At 42.5% G+C, this 17,800-nt stretch overlaps 1 protein-coding gene across 1 annotated transcript in view; it reads right to left on the bottom strand.

Moving 5' to 3' along the window:
- dchs1b (dachsous cadherin-related 1b) overlaps positions 1-17,800 on the bottom strand; it is a 94,740-nt gene that overhangs the window by 61,044 nt on the left and 15,896 nt on the right. Inside the window, exons 2-4 of the mRNA XM_033642261.2 lie at positions 15,036-15,881; positions 14,720-14,917; positions 13,693-14,466 (exon numbers count right to left, since the gene is read on the bottom strand). Of these exons, the coding sequence (XP_033498152.2) occupies positions 13,693-14,466; positions 14,720-14,917; positions 15,036-15,863 (1,800 nt within the window). The 5' untranslated portion in view covers positions 15,864-15,881. The remainder of the gene's footprint in view (positions 1-13,692; positions 14,467-14,719; positions 14,918-15,035; positions 15,882-17,800) is intronic.

Below are 17,800 nucleotides of genomic sequence, written 5' to 3'. Positions count from 1 at the left end.
TATTAGAGCAGCAGATCCGGCACTCCAAGATTCTTGCAATCAAGCAGCTCTATAATCGTCCCCTGGAGCGGGGCACAAAATACTCCCAACAGCCCGCCAGTGGTGGGGGTGTTTAACAGTGTGTATGAGTGTGTTTGTGGGGAAGCCTGTGTGTATATGTGTGTGTGTGTGTCCATGTGTGTGAATACCACTTGACAACACCAGAAAGCACTTCCAGTGTTTTTTCTAAATTGATATTCTCTTACAGTGTGTAGGACTCTAGCCAAGACACCAATGTCTGCCGCAACTAGAGATACAGAGAGACTGCGCATCACCACAGAACAGGGTTCCTCCATTAACAATCCAGGCTGATACACTCCTGTTAGGAATGTTTGTACGATCATTAGCAGACACAGACACATCTACAGACAGTCTCTGTTTACACTCTGTCTCTTCTGCACAGCATACAAAAGATACAACACTTCATTCACCTGCAGACTTCGCTTTAAGGTGTGACACCTGCCATTCAAGGCACCAACTACCAATTTAGGTGACACACATGATGTTTTAGAGGGTCTTTTTTTGTATGTACTACATGTATTCTGTGTATAACAAGCAGTATTTTTGACATGGCCTATTTTATTTGTCTTATTTGAGATGCATCACTTGTGTTTGGCCTTTAATTTGTGGATAAAGATGTGTATTTATCTATGAGGTTTAGTCGGTGTTGAGAAGAATACTTTGAATGACTCACTAAAGCAAATTCCCTCCTCACAAAACTGTGCTCATTCAGACATGGCTACAAGAACCAAAAACATTTTTCCTCCCCTCTGTGTGAAAATTAGTGTCATAACAAATGTCTTTTTTTTAACATTTGAAGATTTTATTGACATTTTCAATTGAGGCTTCAAATATCTGTTGTCATATTTTATGATGTCATCCCCCTAAATATTTTTTTTTTTATAAAGAAAATCCTTGATCAACACCCTTAATTTGAATTACATGATTCATCGGATGAAATGAATTCATGTTTTTTCTTAAACCAACTTTCTTAAATGAATATAACTAAGTTTGATCAACATGAAACATGTAGGCAGCAGGCTAATCCAATAAGGGCATAAAATAATGACTAACAAAATGTGCCCTTAGGCTTACAGCAATATTATGCAATGCCAAACATGGCAATTAAATAAATAAGAACATTTCAAATCAACCTTGTGTTTGCATTATTTTTAACTCAAAATCTGAGCAGCCTGGTGTAGAAGTTCAGTATAACGAATACTCACTCGTTCTACAAAGGACAGCGGTTGTAACCTTGGTAACAATGTTGAAATGTTTGGATCACACGAATCGGAAACAATCCTACGCCAGCCACCGCTGGAATCTAATAATAATAATATCAGTGTAACCTAGTCTTTATATGCAACTGTGCAAAAATACCAACTTTAAATAGAATACACATGCAAAACAAATATGCTGCCTGTTGATTTAGAATTTGAATGTCAACGTTATGAATGAAGCTTCGAACTATTCAGTAAAGCTCTAGTGACAATGAATGAGTGGGATATCAGATTCAATAAAAAATGTGTCTCCTTTCATCTTCATACCAACCAACTGCTCCCACTTTCCACAATAGTCCCGCTCTGCTGAGCCATGATGTGAGAACATTAAGTTGCGGTGAATGACAGCAGCTAGGACACCAGATGTTGACATTTAAAGATGGCTGGTGAGACTCCCTCCCTTTTGTCAGTTCATTTGATGATATTAGTAGGAACACAACAACATCAAGCTGTGTCTGACTGCTCCCAAAACCTCCTTGCAGACTTTTGACATCAATGCATCTCTGTCAGCTGTTTACATTAAGGTCAACCTCGTCTGCCTTTCTTTCCCAAGTCTGTGCACTTTGACTTGAGAACATCATCTCATAGCACTTTTACTGCTAAATTCTGCGAGATGGACATGTTATTTCAAAACCAGGAGATTTATTCCAAGTAGTATAAAGAACTTCCTAAACTGCACACTGCGCACCAGGGTGTGTTAGGCCGCAGTAAATCTGATCCAAAACCACAGAGCTGAATTTGGTCCACATGCACCAGAAATGTTGGTTCTCCTAAATTGACATTAAATCTGACACATCCTTACTCTAAAAGTTAAATCACTTGCAACAGCAAGACAGCGCGCAGGCCAAATCAGATGATTTACCTAACCTCAGCCAACACCTATTGCCCAGGCCAAATGCCTGTAAATGTACTCAGTGTGAGGTTAACACAACACAAAGCTACTACTGTTTCATGTCAGTGAGATACATCTTGGAGTCCTTAGACGACTCCAACACAAACACCTCGTGCATGAGCTGACTGCAAGACACACTTCTATAAAAAGAAAAAAAAAATCTGTCATAGTCCTTACAAGAGCTTTGTCCAAATTGCAGGGTGGGAATACCGAAAGGCACAGTGACAGCGAAGATGGAGAATCCCTCTTCCTAAATAACAAGTTACAGTGTGGCTGGTAAGGAAAAGATAGACCACCCTGAAGTAGCTGACATTTGCTTGAGGCAAAATTTTGAATGACCAGAGTAGGAAACCCGCGTGCCTTGTCAAGAATGTCTAAACTCAAGAGCTTAAAGAAATAATCGAAGCCATTATTGATGAACGGCAAACTCAGAGGCATGTATTTATAGGTGTATTATTAGTGTTAATGTCAGTGGAGCTTTACAAATATTACAGCGGGTGTTCCTTTGAAAAGAACATTATACTGTAGCTATTTGTGCTGAAATGATTGATCCTGACCCAATAGGTATAAATCTAGAGAAAGGAAAGATGAGACTGCAATAAGCACAGTGGTAGCCTCTAAAAAGTCCAACCCACACTGAGCTGGTTGTCAATTTGTAAGGGGAAAAAAAGCCATTGAGGTTTATTCCTCATCTCAAGGCTGCTTATTAAATTAATATTCTGCTTATCCTGCATGGATGGGTTCATTGAGTCCAGGAGGCTACAGTGCAGAGCGTGTCCGAAGATGTGACGGCGTTTAGGATCGAGAAAAAGTTAATAATCAAGCTCTATAGTCAATTTCTCCCGTGTCTATTGATTTTCTGTTCCAACATTTCTATCCCCTTTCTGATCACGTCTCCATTCGTTGTCATCACTCCTTTATCCATTCCCGTCCCGCCAACCTCGCAGCTCAAGATTTGTACAGTTCAACGAAACAAATCACAGCAGTTGCCCATGCAAACAGTAAAGTTATTTCCACTCCTGTAGTCCTTCCAAGCCTGTCTGACACACCGCAGCCAGCAACCACAAACACACATGTACGCTCACATGCACAGAGGCCCACAGTGGAAATAAGTCTCAGACTTTTCTGTGGTTTTTATCCCTTAAGCTCAGGGGCCAGAGTTTCATCCTGTGCTTCTGTTCTTCTCTGTGCATGCTTTTATTTAGATTTATGCATCTACAGAAGGGGTGGGCGTTATGGCCAAAATCTTCTTTCACGGTTAAAGTAATTTTATATCATAGCAACAGTATATATCACAATGCAGCCATTGTTCTGTAAATTCAATTAAGAAATGGTTTCAATTAACCATACTCTACTTCATCACATGTCATTATTTCCTTCCTTGCGGTGCTTCCTTACAAACAATAAAACGGCTGCTTTATATGAGATAAGACTTGAATTAAAATCAAACATTACTTTCAAAATGGAAGCTTTAAGGTTGTGTTAATGTTATGTAATTACAACTTATCTCATCTCCTGCATGTCTGCCCAAATCATGTTAGCGAGGAAGTTAAGTTTGAGAACACATGAGTTATCCCGAGATCACACAAGAAGCCAGCCCTGATTTGCTACAGAGCCAGCCCTGAATAGCCCCTGTGGTTGAAACAGTATTGCCAAATCGCCCAACCCTAATACATCCAATGTTGTTTCATCACATGTGCATAATATATATGAAATGCCCCACTAAAGTACATGTACAGTACAGCTCAGTGAAACCAGACAGCCATCAAAAAAAGAGGGAGAAATGGGGATCAACGAAGGGTAGAGAGGGCAGGTGGGAAGTAGTAAGAGATTTTCTTGTAAAAGATTCCACTCTGGGGGAGTGGAAACTTTCGTTCGCTCTTCTGGTGTTGCTCTAACCTTTAATAGACAACTCATGGTGAGAACTATCCTTATAAAAGCTGAAGTCTAAAGAAAAGACAATATAAGGTGCACGCATGACAGAAATGCATCTGGGAGATGTAAAGAAAGCAAGAGACGTGATCTGGACCATATTGAGTATAAAATGCTTTTCGTTAGTGGGTGCCATGTCTGTGATCTCACATAGACCAGCGGTATTGTTTAATACTGTGTCTTTTGGCACCGTGAGCGCAACACTAGATCTGGAATACTAAAGTATCCGTCTCTTCTTCTCCCAGCATCTTTCCACGTTTGAGTTCCTGAGGTGAGAAGGAAGTCAAAGAGGACAAGTGAGATGATTAAATGGATGATTCATTTGAGAAAACAAATATCTGTAGCTGCACAGTCTTTGACCCCTGAGAGGAAAATAAATAGTGTGGAGAGAGCTGGGACAGACACAACACCAGAGGAGCAGAGTCAGCCAGATAACAGCTCCGAGGCTGGTGCTGCTGCAATACTCACGCACTCCCACACGCACAGACAACAACTGAAAGTCATGCCCAAGAGTAGTGCAAAAAATAACAACAAAGAAAAATGAATTAAACAACGTGAATCATTCATAACCATTGGCACGCTACCATATGAACTCAGTGCTGAAAGAGAAATTTCTTTGTCACACCCAACTGTGACTTGAATTGGTAACCTCTATCTCTCTGTAAAGCCGAATGACAGAATCTGATACACTGGGAAACAAGCGCTTTCACCGCCCTTCACCCCTAACTTATTGACCACCTGCTGTCCCAAACTGCAGAACCTCTCCCAAAGCAAATACAATCTCGAGAAACACAGGAAGCATACTAATTTACACCAACTTAACTCAACGTCTCATGAAATTAGATTAGCGTGGCCAAATGAACTGTGGAGAGCCCCAGGATCACCTGCCGCTCGCGAGTGTCGTGTGTGTGCACTTTATGTGTGTGTGCATTCAAGCAAAATGTGTGGCTGTGTGTGTATACGCCTGTGAGTTTGTTCCTTTCGCCCTCACACTCCAGTGTAGGAGTGAGAGGCAATAAGAGATGAGACAGTGACAAAATGGAGGCCCAGACAGAGATAGAGTGGACGTCTGGACGGCAGATAAGTTTGAAAAGAAACACAATGCAAAGCAGCCCAGGAGAGCTGGAATAGAGAGATAGGCTGGGGAGAAGAGACAGATAGATGTGCGAGAATGTGTGTGTGAGAATGACTGCAGGTTTGACTGTGTTGTGTATGGAGGATCCTGTGCCTGCAACTGTTTGATATCTGCGTGTTCCACAGACAAGGGGAGCTATCTTAACTGTGTTCTTGCTAGAGCCGAAAGTGTCCACCTTGTCAGTTTCAGACTGTGGAAAGAAACTTGCCACACTAAAGGCTTTGAAATTCACAAATGTCTTTTCTATACAGGTATCCGTTATTGTGAAGTTTAATTTGCTGATAAGCAGATACTTTGGTTCCATCCTGTACATTAAAACCCAGATCACCTAATAATGGTAACCTGGTGAGGTCTATTAATAAAAAAGAAATACCTTTGGGTTTTGGATATTTGGTTGGACAAAAGAAGCAATTTGAATCAAAATCACCCTGGGCTACAGGAGATGTGATGGGATTATTTTTCTGACATATTATAGACTAAACCATAGTTGCTCAAAATTCATCCTGCAAACCAATGGTGGCCTTTCAGAAACATTTTGTGTGGACCCCTATCATGACATGAAATGCAGGCAATAATCATCCACGTATCATTTCAATACTTTCACTTTCACTAGCCTACATTTAATCAAGCAGCACAAAAATTTTTTAAGCCAACAACAGACGTGCCCTCAAAGTTGTGCATAATTAGGGGTGTGGCCTTTTTGAGTGACAGGCCATCTGCCAGATCCACCCTTTGCTCCTCCACAGCTCTACCCTTCGTCCAAATATGGTCACATCTGCCTCCAAAAAAACAAGATGACGACGGCTAAAATGCCAAACTCGAGGCTTCAAAACAGCAGTCTACAAACCAGTGGGCGATGTAAAGGCAGCTATGTCCAATATTTTATACAATCTAAGTATTTAATACACTATTTGGCTACTGCGTCATACTGCGCTCCCCTAACAAGCGTTTGTTGGACTATGAATGACAACTTGTAGAAAGCTACTGGTTGCATGGCAATTAGTGGCATCTCCCGAGTGTAACAGGAATTACTTTCGGTCATCAAAACCAGTACTGATATGCCTAGTTCAGACCAAAGAAAAAACATTTTAGAATATTGCAGAGAAAAGTTGCTGCAGTGTGAACTGGGCGGTCTGAGCTCGACTTACGCTGGCTGATGGTCTCCACTGGCCAAATCGCCAGCAGCTGGTTTTAAAACACAAAGCACGTCACCTGTTTCTACAGTCAGTCAGCTTGTAGTGAAGTCTGCTGGTCAAGTGAAAATGACTGCAGACGGTGTGCTTGCTGCGGCAGGTGCTCCACCCCGCCGAACCCTCTGTTTCCATCCTCATGGTGTGCGGTGTCAGATGGTGGGTCGCTGCTGCTGCTTGCTGTATGCGCACATTCTCATTGACAGATTGGTGCTGGTTATTTATATTATAGTGGCATATTCATTATGAATACAGTCCATCTGATGCTCGTTTTGTTTCTGTTTGTCACTGTTTCATCACTACTACAATTGCAGCTGGAGCCAGTATCTCACTCTCTCTATCCTCATTCATATTTTAAGAAGCTACAAATTATATTCAGCCACGAAATAAGCCTGAGTTGGAAATCAGAACGGAAGTACAGAGTTGTTGCATAGAGATGATACACCATCTCATATAGTTGCATTGGTGTGAACCAGCAGATTTTTTGAATGTTGGTGAATGTTCGTCTCGTTGCAAATCTTTGGTCTGAACTGGGCTTTAGCAAAAGTTAGTGAATTGGGTGAGTAACTTGGTCATGTAATGCGAAAGTGAGATGTGTGCTTTTTTCCTGTGCAATCATATACTGGCTTCCTAAATTGGCACTAAATGATTAACTGACAATAGAAAGTAAAAGAGGTAAAAGTGAATGAGAAGTAAAACTGATGCACTGATACATTTGGTTGTGTATTATTGGCATGCTTATCTCAAAAAACGTTTCCACTGATGCAGAAAAAGAGAAAGAAATTCTTTCCATACTTGATAGTCTCAGTCACTGATGGGAGATTGATTCCTCTAAAATAGCAGAGGAAAAGATAAAGTTGAGACCAGTGCAGGAGCCATAAGGGTAAAAGCCCATGAGACGTTAGGTAAAAAGTTAAGGGGAAAAAAGAACGGAAACTGAGATACTCACTAACAGATGAAATGAAGAAATGGAATAGAAACCAGTCAGACTGGAGAGAGACAGACAGAAAGAAAAAGAGTGAGAGAAGAAAACCCCTGACTGCCATATGGTACGGAGTATTGGGCTTAATGAGGCGTGAGGCCATCCTCTCCACAGAGGCATTGGCCAGTCAGATCACACATGAATGAACACCGTGATAGGTTTAAAACACAGCATATGCCAACAGCTAGTGATATGGAACCAAACTACTGCTTCTGAAGGGAAAAAGAACGATTTACCCAACCCGGGCCACAAGCCAACACCCTGCAAAGGGCTGAAAAATGCTTTTGCAAAAAAGAACTCTGCCTGATAAGATAATGTTTTGAGCCTGATTGGTACTGAAAATATTCTAGCTAAAGTAAAAGAGAGACCTGATGATGCTGCTAAATGAAAAGACATGTGAACACCCTGTGAGCAATATGCATGCGAAGTACAAAATTTCATGCCAATCCATCCAATACTTGTTGTTATCAAAAACTGTCAATCAAATCAACAAATGTCAGCCTCGTGGTGGTGCTAAAGGCAAAGTCAGGGGGTCTCGTGGATATATCCTCTGAGCACAATGAATAGATATATATTTAAATATATAAGTATTTATTAAAATACAATGGTCCTGTCTCTGTAACATTTGCTGTGCTTATCTTATGTACTGTGTTTTTTCACTAGTGTCTTTAAAGAATAAATCTACCTGCATGGAAGCTAAGCAATGTACTGCTGTGAATAGAGCCACAGCAAAACGTACGTAAAGTGTATGCTATATTTGGAATATTTTCCCTGCTTTATCTTACACACTAACCAATCAAAGCAACAGTAGACTAGCAACACCTGTATTCTGCTACATAAAATTACTGTAATGTCAATGGAGTGTGGTAGTTTGGATAATGGCTTCAGTTCCCCATCGGAAAGGGCTGTCAGACAGCAAGGTAAAGCTGTGACATCATGCTAAATATATCGAACACTTGAACTGATACTGTACATCATTGTGATCTGGTCTAAAGTTGTTCAGATATTTCAGTCTGGATCAAAGTGGTGGACTGACCAACAAACCGGCAATACCAGCTCTAAAGCCAGGATGCCAGCATGACTAAAAATGGGGGATCATTTGATGGATTCAACGATTTCAACTTTGACATTTCTAAATTAAACAAACACTGTCATGAGTTTAGAACGTCTGTTCTTTTAAGAAAACCATTATCACCACAAAGTTAATTACAAAGCCCACCTCATTAAGTAGAAAGCTTAGGGAACGAGTGTTAAAAACAAGGTGGATTTGGTTCATGGCATCTGAGCTTCCAGTAGCAAACAGGTGATGAATTCACAGCAAGTGTTGATGGATGTTATGAGAATAGTTCGCATAGCAGACACACCATCCTGATCCCTCGTCACACACATCCTGTCAACATCACTGGCAGCTGAGAGATGTGAAAGTCGGTGGGAGAGAGCGGGAGAAAGAGACAGCAATACCGAGCCAGAGAGTAAGCGTGTCAGAACGGGGGCCAGCTGTTAACAGCATGAAACGATTCACCAAATTTTCGATCTCACTGATGTCTGTTTGTGTACGAACCCGACCATTTGTCAGCGCTGATCACCTGTTAGATGCAACCAAGGCATGTGGTGACAAGTGACTGCTCCAATCTGCAGCCTTTGCTGCTATTGATCCTGGCAAATTAAACACACTGACAGATTAATTAAAACACACAAGACAAAGTTTCAACAGAGCGGGGCCGTATTAAAGAACAGCTGCCACTGTTTGAGAACAACCATTGAGGTGAGACATCAAGCGGACAGTAAATTTAATTCTCTTCCCCCCTGCATTTTCAAGCTTAATAAAAACTAAAGTGTGTGTGTTGTGAGTTTGGGCTGGAGGAGTGTGTGTGTGAGCTCCAAGTGGAAGCTGTGGTTTGTTCTGCCTCTGGTTTCCGCAGGGTCGGGTTCAGCGCGACACCAGCAGGAGACTGGTTACAGGAAGCTTTAGAGGAACCCCTTCCTGTTTTCAGTGTGTCACCAAATGTCTCTGGCTCTATTGGTTTATCAAATGTGATTAGTCTCAGTGTGCATGGGTGTGTGTATGTTTTAAATTTGATTAGTCTTTCCTTATAGAGCCACATAGACTTTAGCCACAGGGTCCCAGACTTTAGACTTCACACCAAAAAGGGCTGATTACTTTGACAGGCAGACGTGCTTTGTTTATTTAAGTGGTTTTGCGGGAAGTTCAGGAGGACTACCTCCACCTGTCAAAAGAAACCTGTCTCCTTTCCTCTCTGTTTTTGCGCTATTTCAGTCACCTTCACACCACACTCACACTCACATGTTCTTGTGAGACTTCCTTGTTTTACCTGACTACCCACAAGGCCTGCTCAGTAGGTGAGTCTGTCTGTCAAAAACATGTGGTCCAGAGCAAGATTTCACCACATTTGACTGGTGAGAATGAAATCCCCATCATCAAGTCAAAACGTCCACTGAGTCAGATTTCCATTAAATTTGCTGCAGAGAGTCATTGTCTCCAAATGGGCAGCTTGAATTTACTGGGAAGATTCATATGCACCCGAGAGGATGAGCCATCTCTACACACAAGATCAGCATGTCAACTTTATTTGCGAGCTGTATCATAATCTGGGGCGCATTCATGTTCCAACATGTTGAGTTTAATGGCTTCTTTATGCTAGTGCCACCCTCATGACAATATTGTATCTACGGTGCTCAGAAGGATGTTTGAATAGCAGAAGTATTTTTCTAAGTATGTTTCTCATCCTGTCCAGCATTTTCTACTGTGGAGCTTAAAAAATCTGCAGCCTCCATGGGCCCCAGGCGTGGCCTCGAGGTTTTGCTCATGTTCCAGCTAACTTCCCTCCCTTATTTCTTTTTGATTCTGAGTATTATTCATTTTGAAAGCAGTGTCAACCTGTACTCTACCAACAGACGGTGCAGCACCATTATACTGTTGTATAGCAATGCCAGCGAGCCATTCTCTATGGTTTTGTACATCTCCCAGCTGAGTACATCTGTGCGTCTGGTGAGATGATTGAGTGTTGTTTAACAGGCTTGACCAGGAAACCACATGCTGGACATCACAGGGGAGATGCATCACCTGCTCAAAGTAAGTTCTTGGCTTCAGAAGTGTACAAAACCAGTGCACATACACAGATGTATGAGTTAAAGGCATGCACATGTACATATACACACACATGCAAACCTGCACTCCCTGTTTTGCTGTCTTGTTCTCAGCTATCTCAACTATTTCCTTCCACCCTTTTGCTTGGGTCCCTTTATTTTATTTGCACTTTTCCTCCATTTGAGCTGTTTTTTTCTTTATTCTTTAATCAATGTTTCTTCTAGCTTGCATCTCATCTGTTGATGTCTACTGCATTTGAGCTGAGGCAAGAGCATGCATGTCACTACTTGTGTGATCAACAGTGGCTTCCCAGCGGTCAGGTCATGCTGGAAGTGAGCATGTCATTGGATTTGACAGGAACTCTGCAAGGCACAACCCACACAGGAAGGAAAATATGCTTAGACGCTGAAAAACACAGATTATACCCAAGAAAACTAGCAAGGAACCCATCAACTCAGTGGCATTAGCACTCACTGAAACAGGCCCCACACAGATCAGATGATTTCAGCAAATTTTGCATGCAAATAGTTTTTTACACAATGGAAGTTTGCCACTTTAAATTACGCTTGTCACTTTTCATCACCAGCCACAATTCACGCTGTTCTCATGACCCGAACTTTCTCAGGATATGAACCTGAATCAGATGGATGTGCTATGCACGCGCGCACACACACTCACACACACACCCACACACACACACACACACACACACACTGAGGCACCATAACCTCTACTGCCTGGGAAATACCTTAAGGAAGCGGGGGAAGTGGAAAGCAGGGAAACCAAGAAATAAATAACTCCTTTGTGTTGCGGCTACATAAACAGTGCAGCACATTACAGATTACTATAGTAGTCCAACTGATAAGAAACTTCCTTCACACTATTGCCACAAGTATATGAGTGTGTATGTGGGAGTGGAGACTGAGAGCAATCAAGAGACATCATAAGAAAGACATAAAGAAAGAGAAACAGAACAAATAAGTAAGAAAAGAGATCTTAGGGAAGACTAGTTTTGGCAGGAAAGAGAAACTACCCCTTACCTTAAGTGCGTATGTGTTCCATTCCTTTACACATGTCCTCTGATAACATATTTCCTTGTTTGGATATTAAAGATTTGCTGATTTTCCCCCCATTTTTACACAAAGTGTCCAAAATTCAAACCAAGCCAGCCAGCCCAGTGTAATAATGTGATTGCTATCTATTGTAAATATTGGTACAATACTGGGAACATTCTGCCTTCGTCTCGACTCTGTTAGGAACGTGACGAAACCTCACAACCTGATTGCCGGTGCCAAATAGCATTAGACAAAAATGTAAACTGGGCCTACTGGACCAGCTGACCCAATTCTTCACTTTGTCACTATCTTGACAGAGGAAAACACCAAAAAGCTCCACAATCTCGACAGTTGGTTGGCAAGCAAAAGGAGAAAATACAGAACAAATCTGGAACGACAATCCATTAAGGTACAAAGTCAGGTCGAACATCATTAGCATGTGTGTATGTGTCCTATCTGAGTTGCCACATATTCCATTGGCTCAGGAAAAAAGTTTACTCCATTATCCTGCAAATCGCTGCCCCTGTGGGGAGACTCTCGCCCAGGGAATCTTGGCTCGGTTTTGAGCGAGCCTTGAGGAACGTGCCGGAATGAGCAAATCAAGCCTCATTCACTCACTCTGGCATCAAAACCACCCGGGATGTCTGGCATGGGATTACGCCTGCACCTACTGCCAGAATAACTGCCGGCTAGGATTAGAAAAAGGACTAACAGTTGATTACAACTGTTGCAACAACTGGAATCGAGGTCCAGGGGGTTCATTTAGTTGGTTGAGGGATATAATAATTCAACTGAGCAGCCTAATTAGGAGCAAATTACAGGGTTCAATAATTCAGCAACGTGCAGGCTGTATCTGTGATTGTAAAGACACCTCAGGAATAAATCACGTTAAGCCTGTATTTATCCACATGGCTTTTTTCGTTTCTCAGTCACTCCACAGGTCAATCCACCTCTCTTCTTCCTTTTTTAATTCATTTGCATCTCATATCACTCCTCGTCATTACTTCCCTCGTCTCCCGTCTTCCCTCAGGAGCGGGCCCATATGCCAGTTTCCACAGAATACCAACCATCCATCCTCTCCAAATACATGTTAAACAAACCTGCAAGAATGTGAAATTCAACTACCAGTATTTATCTAATTCCACTTTGGTTGGTATGATTAGGGGTCCAAAGCTTTTTATTGGAGCCACCGCACTTTTAAGTTCTAGCTGCAGCCTTTCTTAAAAATGCTGAGAAACAGAAACGCTTCTTTTTCTTCTCATCCGCTTTACGGCAGAAGGGCAAAACCAACCTGTAAAAACAGTCGGTCTAAACGGCGCGTGATGCCAAGTTGAGACCTTGCTGGAAGACAAACAGCCAGTCATCCTTTTTTCATTTCTCGGGAGAGGTCCTCCTTATACATAAGAGCTGCTGGAATCAAGATAAAAGCAAGACAGCCTAGCTGCCGCAAGATACCAAGGGCTCACCCTACGCTGATGGCTTGGTTGCCGTGGCAACCACACGAGGTGAGAGAGAGGACATACCAGCACAAGAGTAAATCTCCTCACAGTAGATTCAGGAATGCAGGTGAAGTCTGCCTCCCTGCCTTTCTCTCTCTGTTTCTTATTTTTCCTACCTTTATAAATCCTTTTACCTCTAAATGAACACGTTGAATGGCTTCTTTTCTCATAGCCCACTTTTTATGAATCACATCACAATGCTTCCAAGTGCACAATCCTTTTCTCAAATAGGACTTTGAGCCTGCTTTGCACTTCAGACATGACTTTGATTTCTAGACTCATTTATACTGATGTATAAATCAGGCTTTTGCCAGGGGAGTAATCAGAGGGAGCTTAAGGGGAGGGTGTGAGTGAAAAGAGAGAGTGAATAAAGAGATGAGACTACAAGGGAGACAGTGAATACTTGGTTTTGGCTGGATAAGTGGGACAATAGTGTTACAGCCAACACGGTGCAAGATTGAGCACCATGAGAATTAACAACGGCAGGTTTCCTACAAAATAAAGAGTGAAAGAGATAAAAGATTGAGCAGGAAAGAAGGCTGAAGGCTGCAAAGAAAACTTTGTCAGGGTTTCTCTTACCTCTAAGAAACAGGTCCCAGCTGGGGTGTTCTCCTTGATGGAAGCATTGTAGAGGCTGCTGGAGAACACAGGTGTATTATCGTTAACATCCTGCAGCACAATGTCCACTTTCGCTGTGGATGACAACGGTGGGCGGCCGCTATCCACTGCAATGACGGTCACACTAGGTGCTGGCTCTGATTCAAAGTCCAGAGCCGTCGCTGTGGTAATGATTCCTGTGACCGGGTCAATGGAAAACCAGTCAGAGTGAGAGTTCTTGCCTTTGAGGAGGCTGTATCGGACGTCCCCATTGGGGCCCTGGTCCTTGTCCCTGGCAGTAACTTGCAGAACAAAGGAGCCAGGATAGACAACCTCGGGAATAGTCTGCCTGTAGGCCTGCTGGTCGAACAGAGGGGGGTTGTCATTGACATCAGTCACCTGTATGGTGAAAGATGACTCCGCCCTGAGAGGAGGCGTGCCAGAGTCTGTGGCCATAACCCTGAGGTCATATGAATCCCGTTCCTCTCTGTCCAAGACCTGGTCAACATATATCAGGTAGATGATGCTGTCCTTGGTTGTAAGAGCAAACTTCCCATCACCCCCCTCCAGGGACACATTCACGTTGGCGTACTCTCCATAGTCTGGGTCTGTGACAGATATCCGAGCTACATACTGGCCTGGCTGGGCCCCTTCAGAGATCCTCGGAGAGCCGTCCTCACTGAGGAAGATGATGGTCATGGTGGGCTGGTTGTCGTTGTAGTCACGGACATGAATGGTCACAAACGCATTGGTCACCTGGGAAGACGGTGCATGACTCATGTTAAATTCATTTGTGTCACATTATAGACGTGGACATATTATTTTCAGTTTTATTTTTAAAAAAAGGGAATTTGTCCGTGTTGGATTGGACAATCAATTGTACAGAAATCAAGGTAACAACGACTCTTTAGGAATACATTTATGTAACACAATATTTATTACCTATCATCATTAAAAGCTCAGAACTTTATGCTTAATGCACTGTAATGAATAACCAAAATGTGGTTACCTCTGGGTGGCTGGCGTTATCCCTGGCCTGGACCACCAGTTCATGGACCCTCTTCACTTCATAATCCAAGGGCCTATTCAGAGTGATGACCCCAGACTTAATATCCATAACAAAGAAGCGGTCAGGGTCACTCTGACGTCGGTTGATTTCATAAAGGACCAGACCATTATCGCCCTCATCCTCATCTGTTGCAAAGACCTGAAAAGATAACAAAGTCAAACACTGAAATTAAAATGAACCTTAAACTTCTGAGTTAAGAAAGAATAATACTGAAGCAATGAGTCACTTTCTAAACACTGACAAGACTTGAGCTAACCTGTAGGATGCTGCTGCCTTGTGGGAGACTTTCAGATATAATAGCGTGGTATCTGCTCTGATTAAAGACCGGCGCATGATCGTTGATGTCGGTCACAGTCACTTCCAGGGTCATGGATCCCATCCTTCTAGGAGAGCCCCCGTCAAAGGCCTCTAGGACCAGGGTGTACAATGAGCGTTTCTCCCTATCCAGAGGTCCATTGACAACAAGGTCAAGATACAACACCTTGTTAGCAGCTCGCTTGGTCTCCAGTCTGAACGGTTGGCCTACGTTGCCCTCTCGAATAGCGTAGCCTTGGGTGGTCAGCTGGTCCTTGTCCGCATCTGTTGCAGGCTCCAGGGAAAACCTTGTCCCCACTGCTGTGTGCTCAGGGATCTTAAGAGCAGCTTTCTTTTTGGGGAACACAGGCGCATGGTCGTTGATGTCATTGACTGTGATCGACACCTCAACAGTGACTCCCGTCATTGTCACGGCAATAAAGCTATAGTGGTCCCTCTGCTCACGGTCCAGGCGGCGTGCGGTTTTAATAATGCCTGTGGTTTCATCGATGTTGAGATCGTTGCTTACGCCTGTGCCCTCATGGTCTGAGATGAAGTAAAGACCTCCAGTTTCACCTGGCGGTAACCCAGCGCTGATATCACCAACAATGGTCCCCGCTGGTTGCTCTTCATCCAGCTGGAGCTCCAGTGCTCCAAGGACAGTTGTAGACTGAACAAGAACAAGGATGATGCATAAATAAAAGAGTGGCTTCCGTCGCCAGAGGCTTGAACACGCACAAGGTCCGCTGACCCAAGCCCTCCGTCTTGACCCTTTACTTGTTATTGGCATGGCTGGGTTCTGCTACACCTAGGAGAAAGAAAAAGGGAGAAAGATAAAAAAAAAATATCAGCCAGAATAAATATGTATCTCTTCAAGTACAGACATGTTTTATGAAGTGTGAATTGAGCAATTGAAAAGCTTTTTTCATTTTCTATTTGAAAACACTGAAAAGTCACTTGCTCCCTGGGCACAAAATGAAAACAAACTGTTCTTTTTCTGAAAGTATCTATCTTAAATCCTTGCATGACAACATGCTAACACTTTTACAATCCTGAATCTATATTTTAGACACTGCCTGATGAATTTCAGCTTTTCCCCCATTAAACTGACATATATATAACATTTTGGAAAGAACTCTCCAGCTGGATCATGAAGATTTGAAAGAGCATGAAAATGGAAGTCTACATCTGTCCAGGATCCACACTGGCTTGAACCACATTGAGGACAGAATCATAAACTATATTTATCTGAAGGATAACACTTTTTATTCGCTGGGTGAGAACATTTTAAAAGTGTCCAGAGTGGTCACGCTCTGAACTCCCAAAGGAAAACACATTAAAGACACTGAAATGGGCATCAAGATCCTTTGTAGGATTTTTGTTTCATGATAGCAAATGCTTGAACACACACACACACATACACACTTACAAATACATGGAATGCATGGGAAAGTACATCTATAGCTGCTTCAGCAGGGCCTTTATGGGGAAAAGCAGTCATTCAAGACTGTAAGCTTAGCCTCTATGTTGCCCAAACTCTAAATCATGCACAAATCCATAAAGATAATATCCTCCTCATGCTAATGCTATATCAATCTTATCAGTCATAGGCTGGATCTAATCATGAACAGATACACATACTGTAACTGTCCACAAAGGCATGCTTCAGTACAGGGTCAAACACTTTTTGCCAAAAATTCTAGAAGTTCCTGGTGCGCCAGAAGCATGGATATGACTCATGAGTTATCACATGGCACACTTGACTGCCAGAAAGGCAATCACAGGAGTTTAAAGGCTATCTAAAACTCACCTGACACTGTTATCCTGCAGCAAACCCACCATCTGGTACTTCTAGCCAGTTAAAACAAACACCAATAATTATTTGCAAATGGTATTTGACCCAGGTTTGACACACATACTTTTGCACAATGACATAAAGCTCTGGAAATACAAATGTAACCTGTATGGCCGCTGGAAACTCTCACGAGATAGATGCTCATTTTACCTCTTGATGAGGTCCACAAATATTTAGATTATGTTCAAAATGAGACCAATTGTTTATGCATGTTCCCCTCGTATTTACAAGGGAAGATTTATTGAGCGTATAACTCTGCAAAACATCCTGCAATGAGGAGAACCATCCAGCCCTAACATAAGTCATTCATCACACTTGGAAACCAGAGGGATGCTGCTTTAACAATCTTCAACACTGAACACCTAAACTCTCTGGAATGTGAATGAGCCCTGCCTCTATTTGCTAATCTTTGGTACAAATGATCAAACTATAAATGCGTAATGTAGGCAAAGGGCCAGTAGCAGACAGGAGGTTAGTTGTCAGTGGAGGATGTTGGCCTTTGCTGGCCAGCCATATTCACCTAGACAATCACTCCCCCGGTGCATGTATAGTCTGGACAGTTAACTTTAGGAATGTCCTCGACCTCTAGGGAGAAAGCCAGCCTGCTGCCGGCTGCAGTATCTGCACATGCGTTGAATTGAAGCATTCACATTCACACGTACAGAAAAAAATCGTAGGCTGACCTTCTTCCAGGCCAACGGAAAGGTTGGCTACCATTCCATATACAACGACAAGATGAAAAGCAGCTTCATCCAAATAAATAGCTCATCTCAATGATGTTGCACTCTGCAAGAGGATTAGATTCACTGCATCAATCACCATAATGTTGACACCATAGACTGTAAGTAATGGGGGTAGCCACCGTGACATCG

This window comes from Epinephelus lanceolatus, chromosome 11, assembly GCF_041903045.1.
Source record: "Epinephelus lanceolatus isolate andai-2023 chromosome 11, ASM4190304v1, whole genome shotgun sequence".
NCBI classification, from domain to species: Eukaryota; Metazoa; Chordata; class Actinopteri; order Perciformes; family Serranidae; genus Epinephelus; species Epinephelus lanceolatus.
This window is presented reverse-complemented; position numbering and strand designations above follow the sequence as displayed.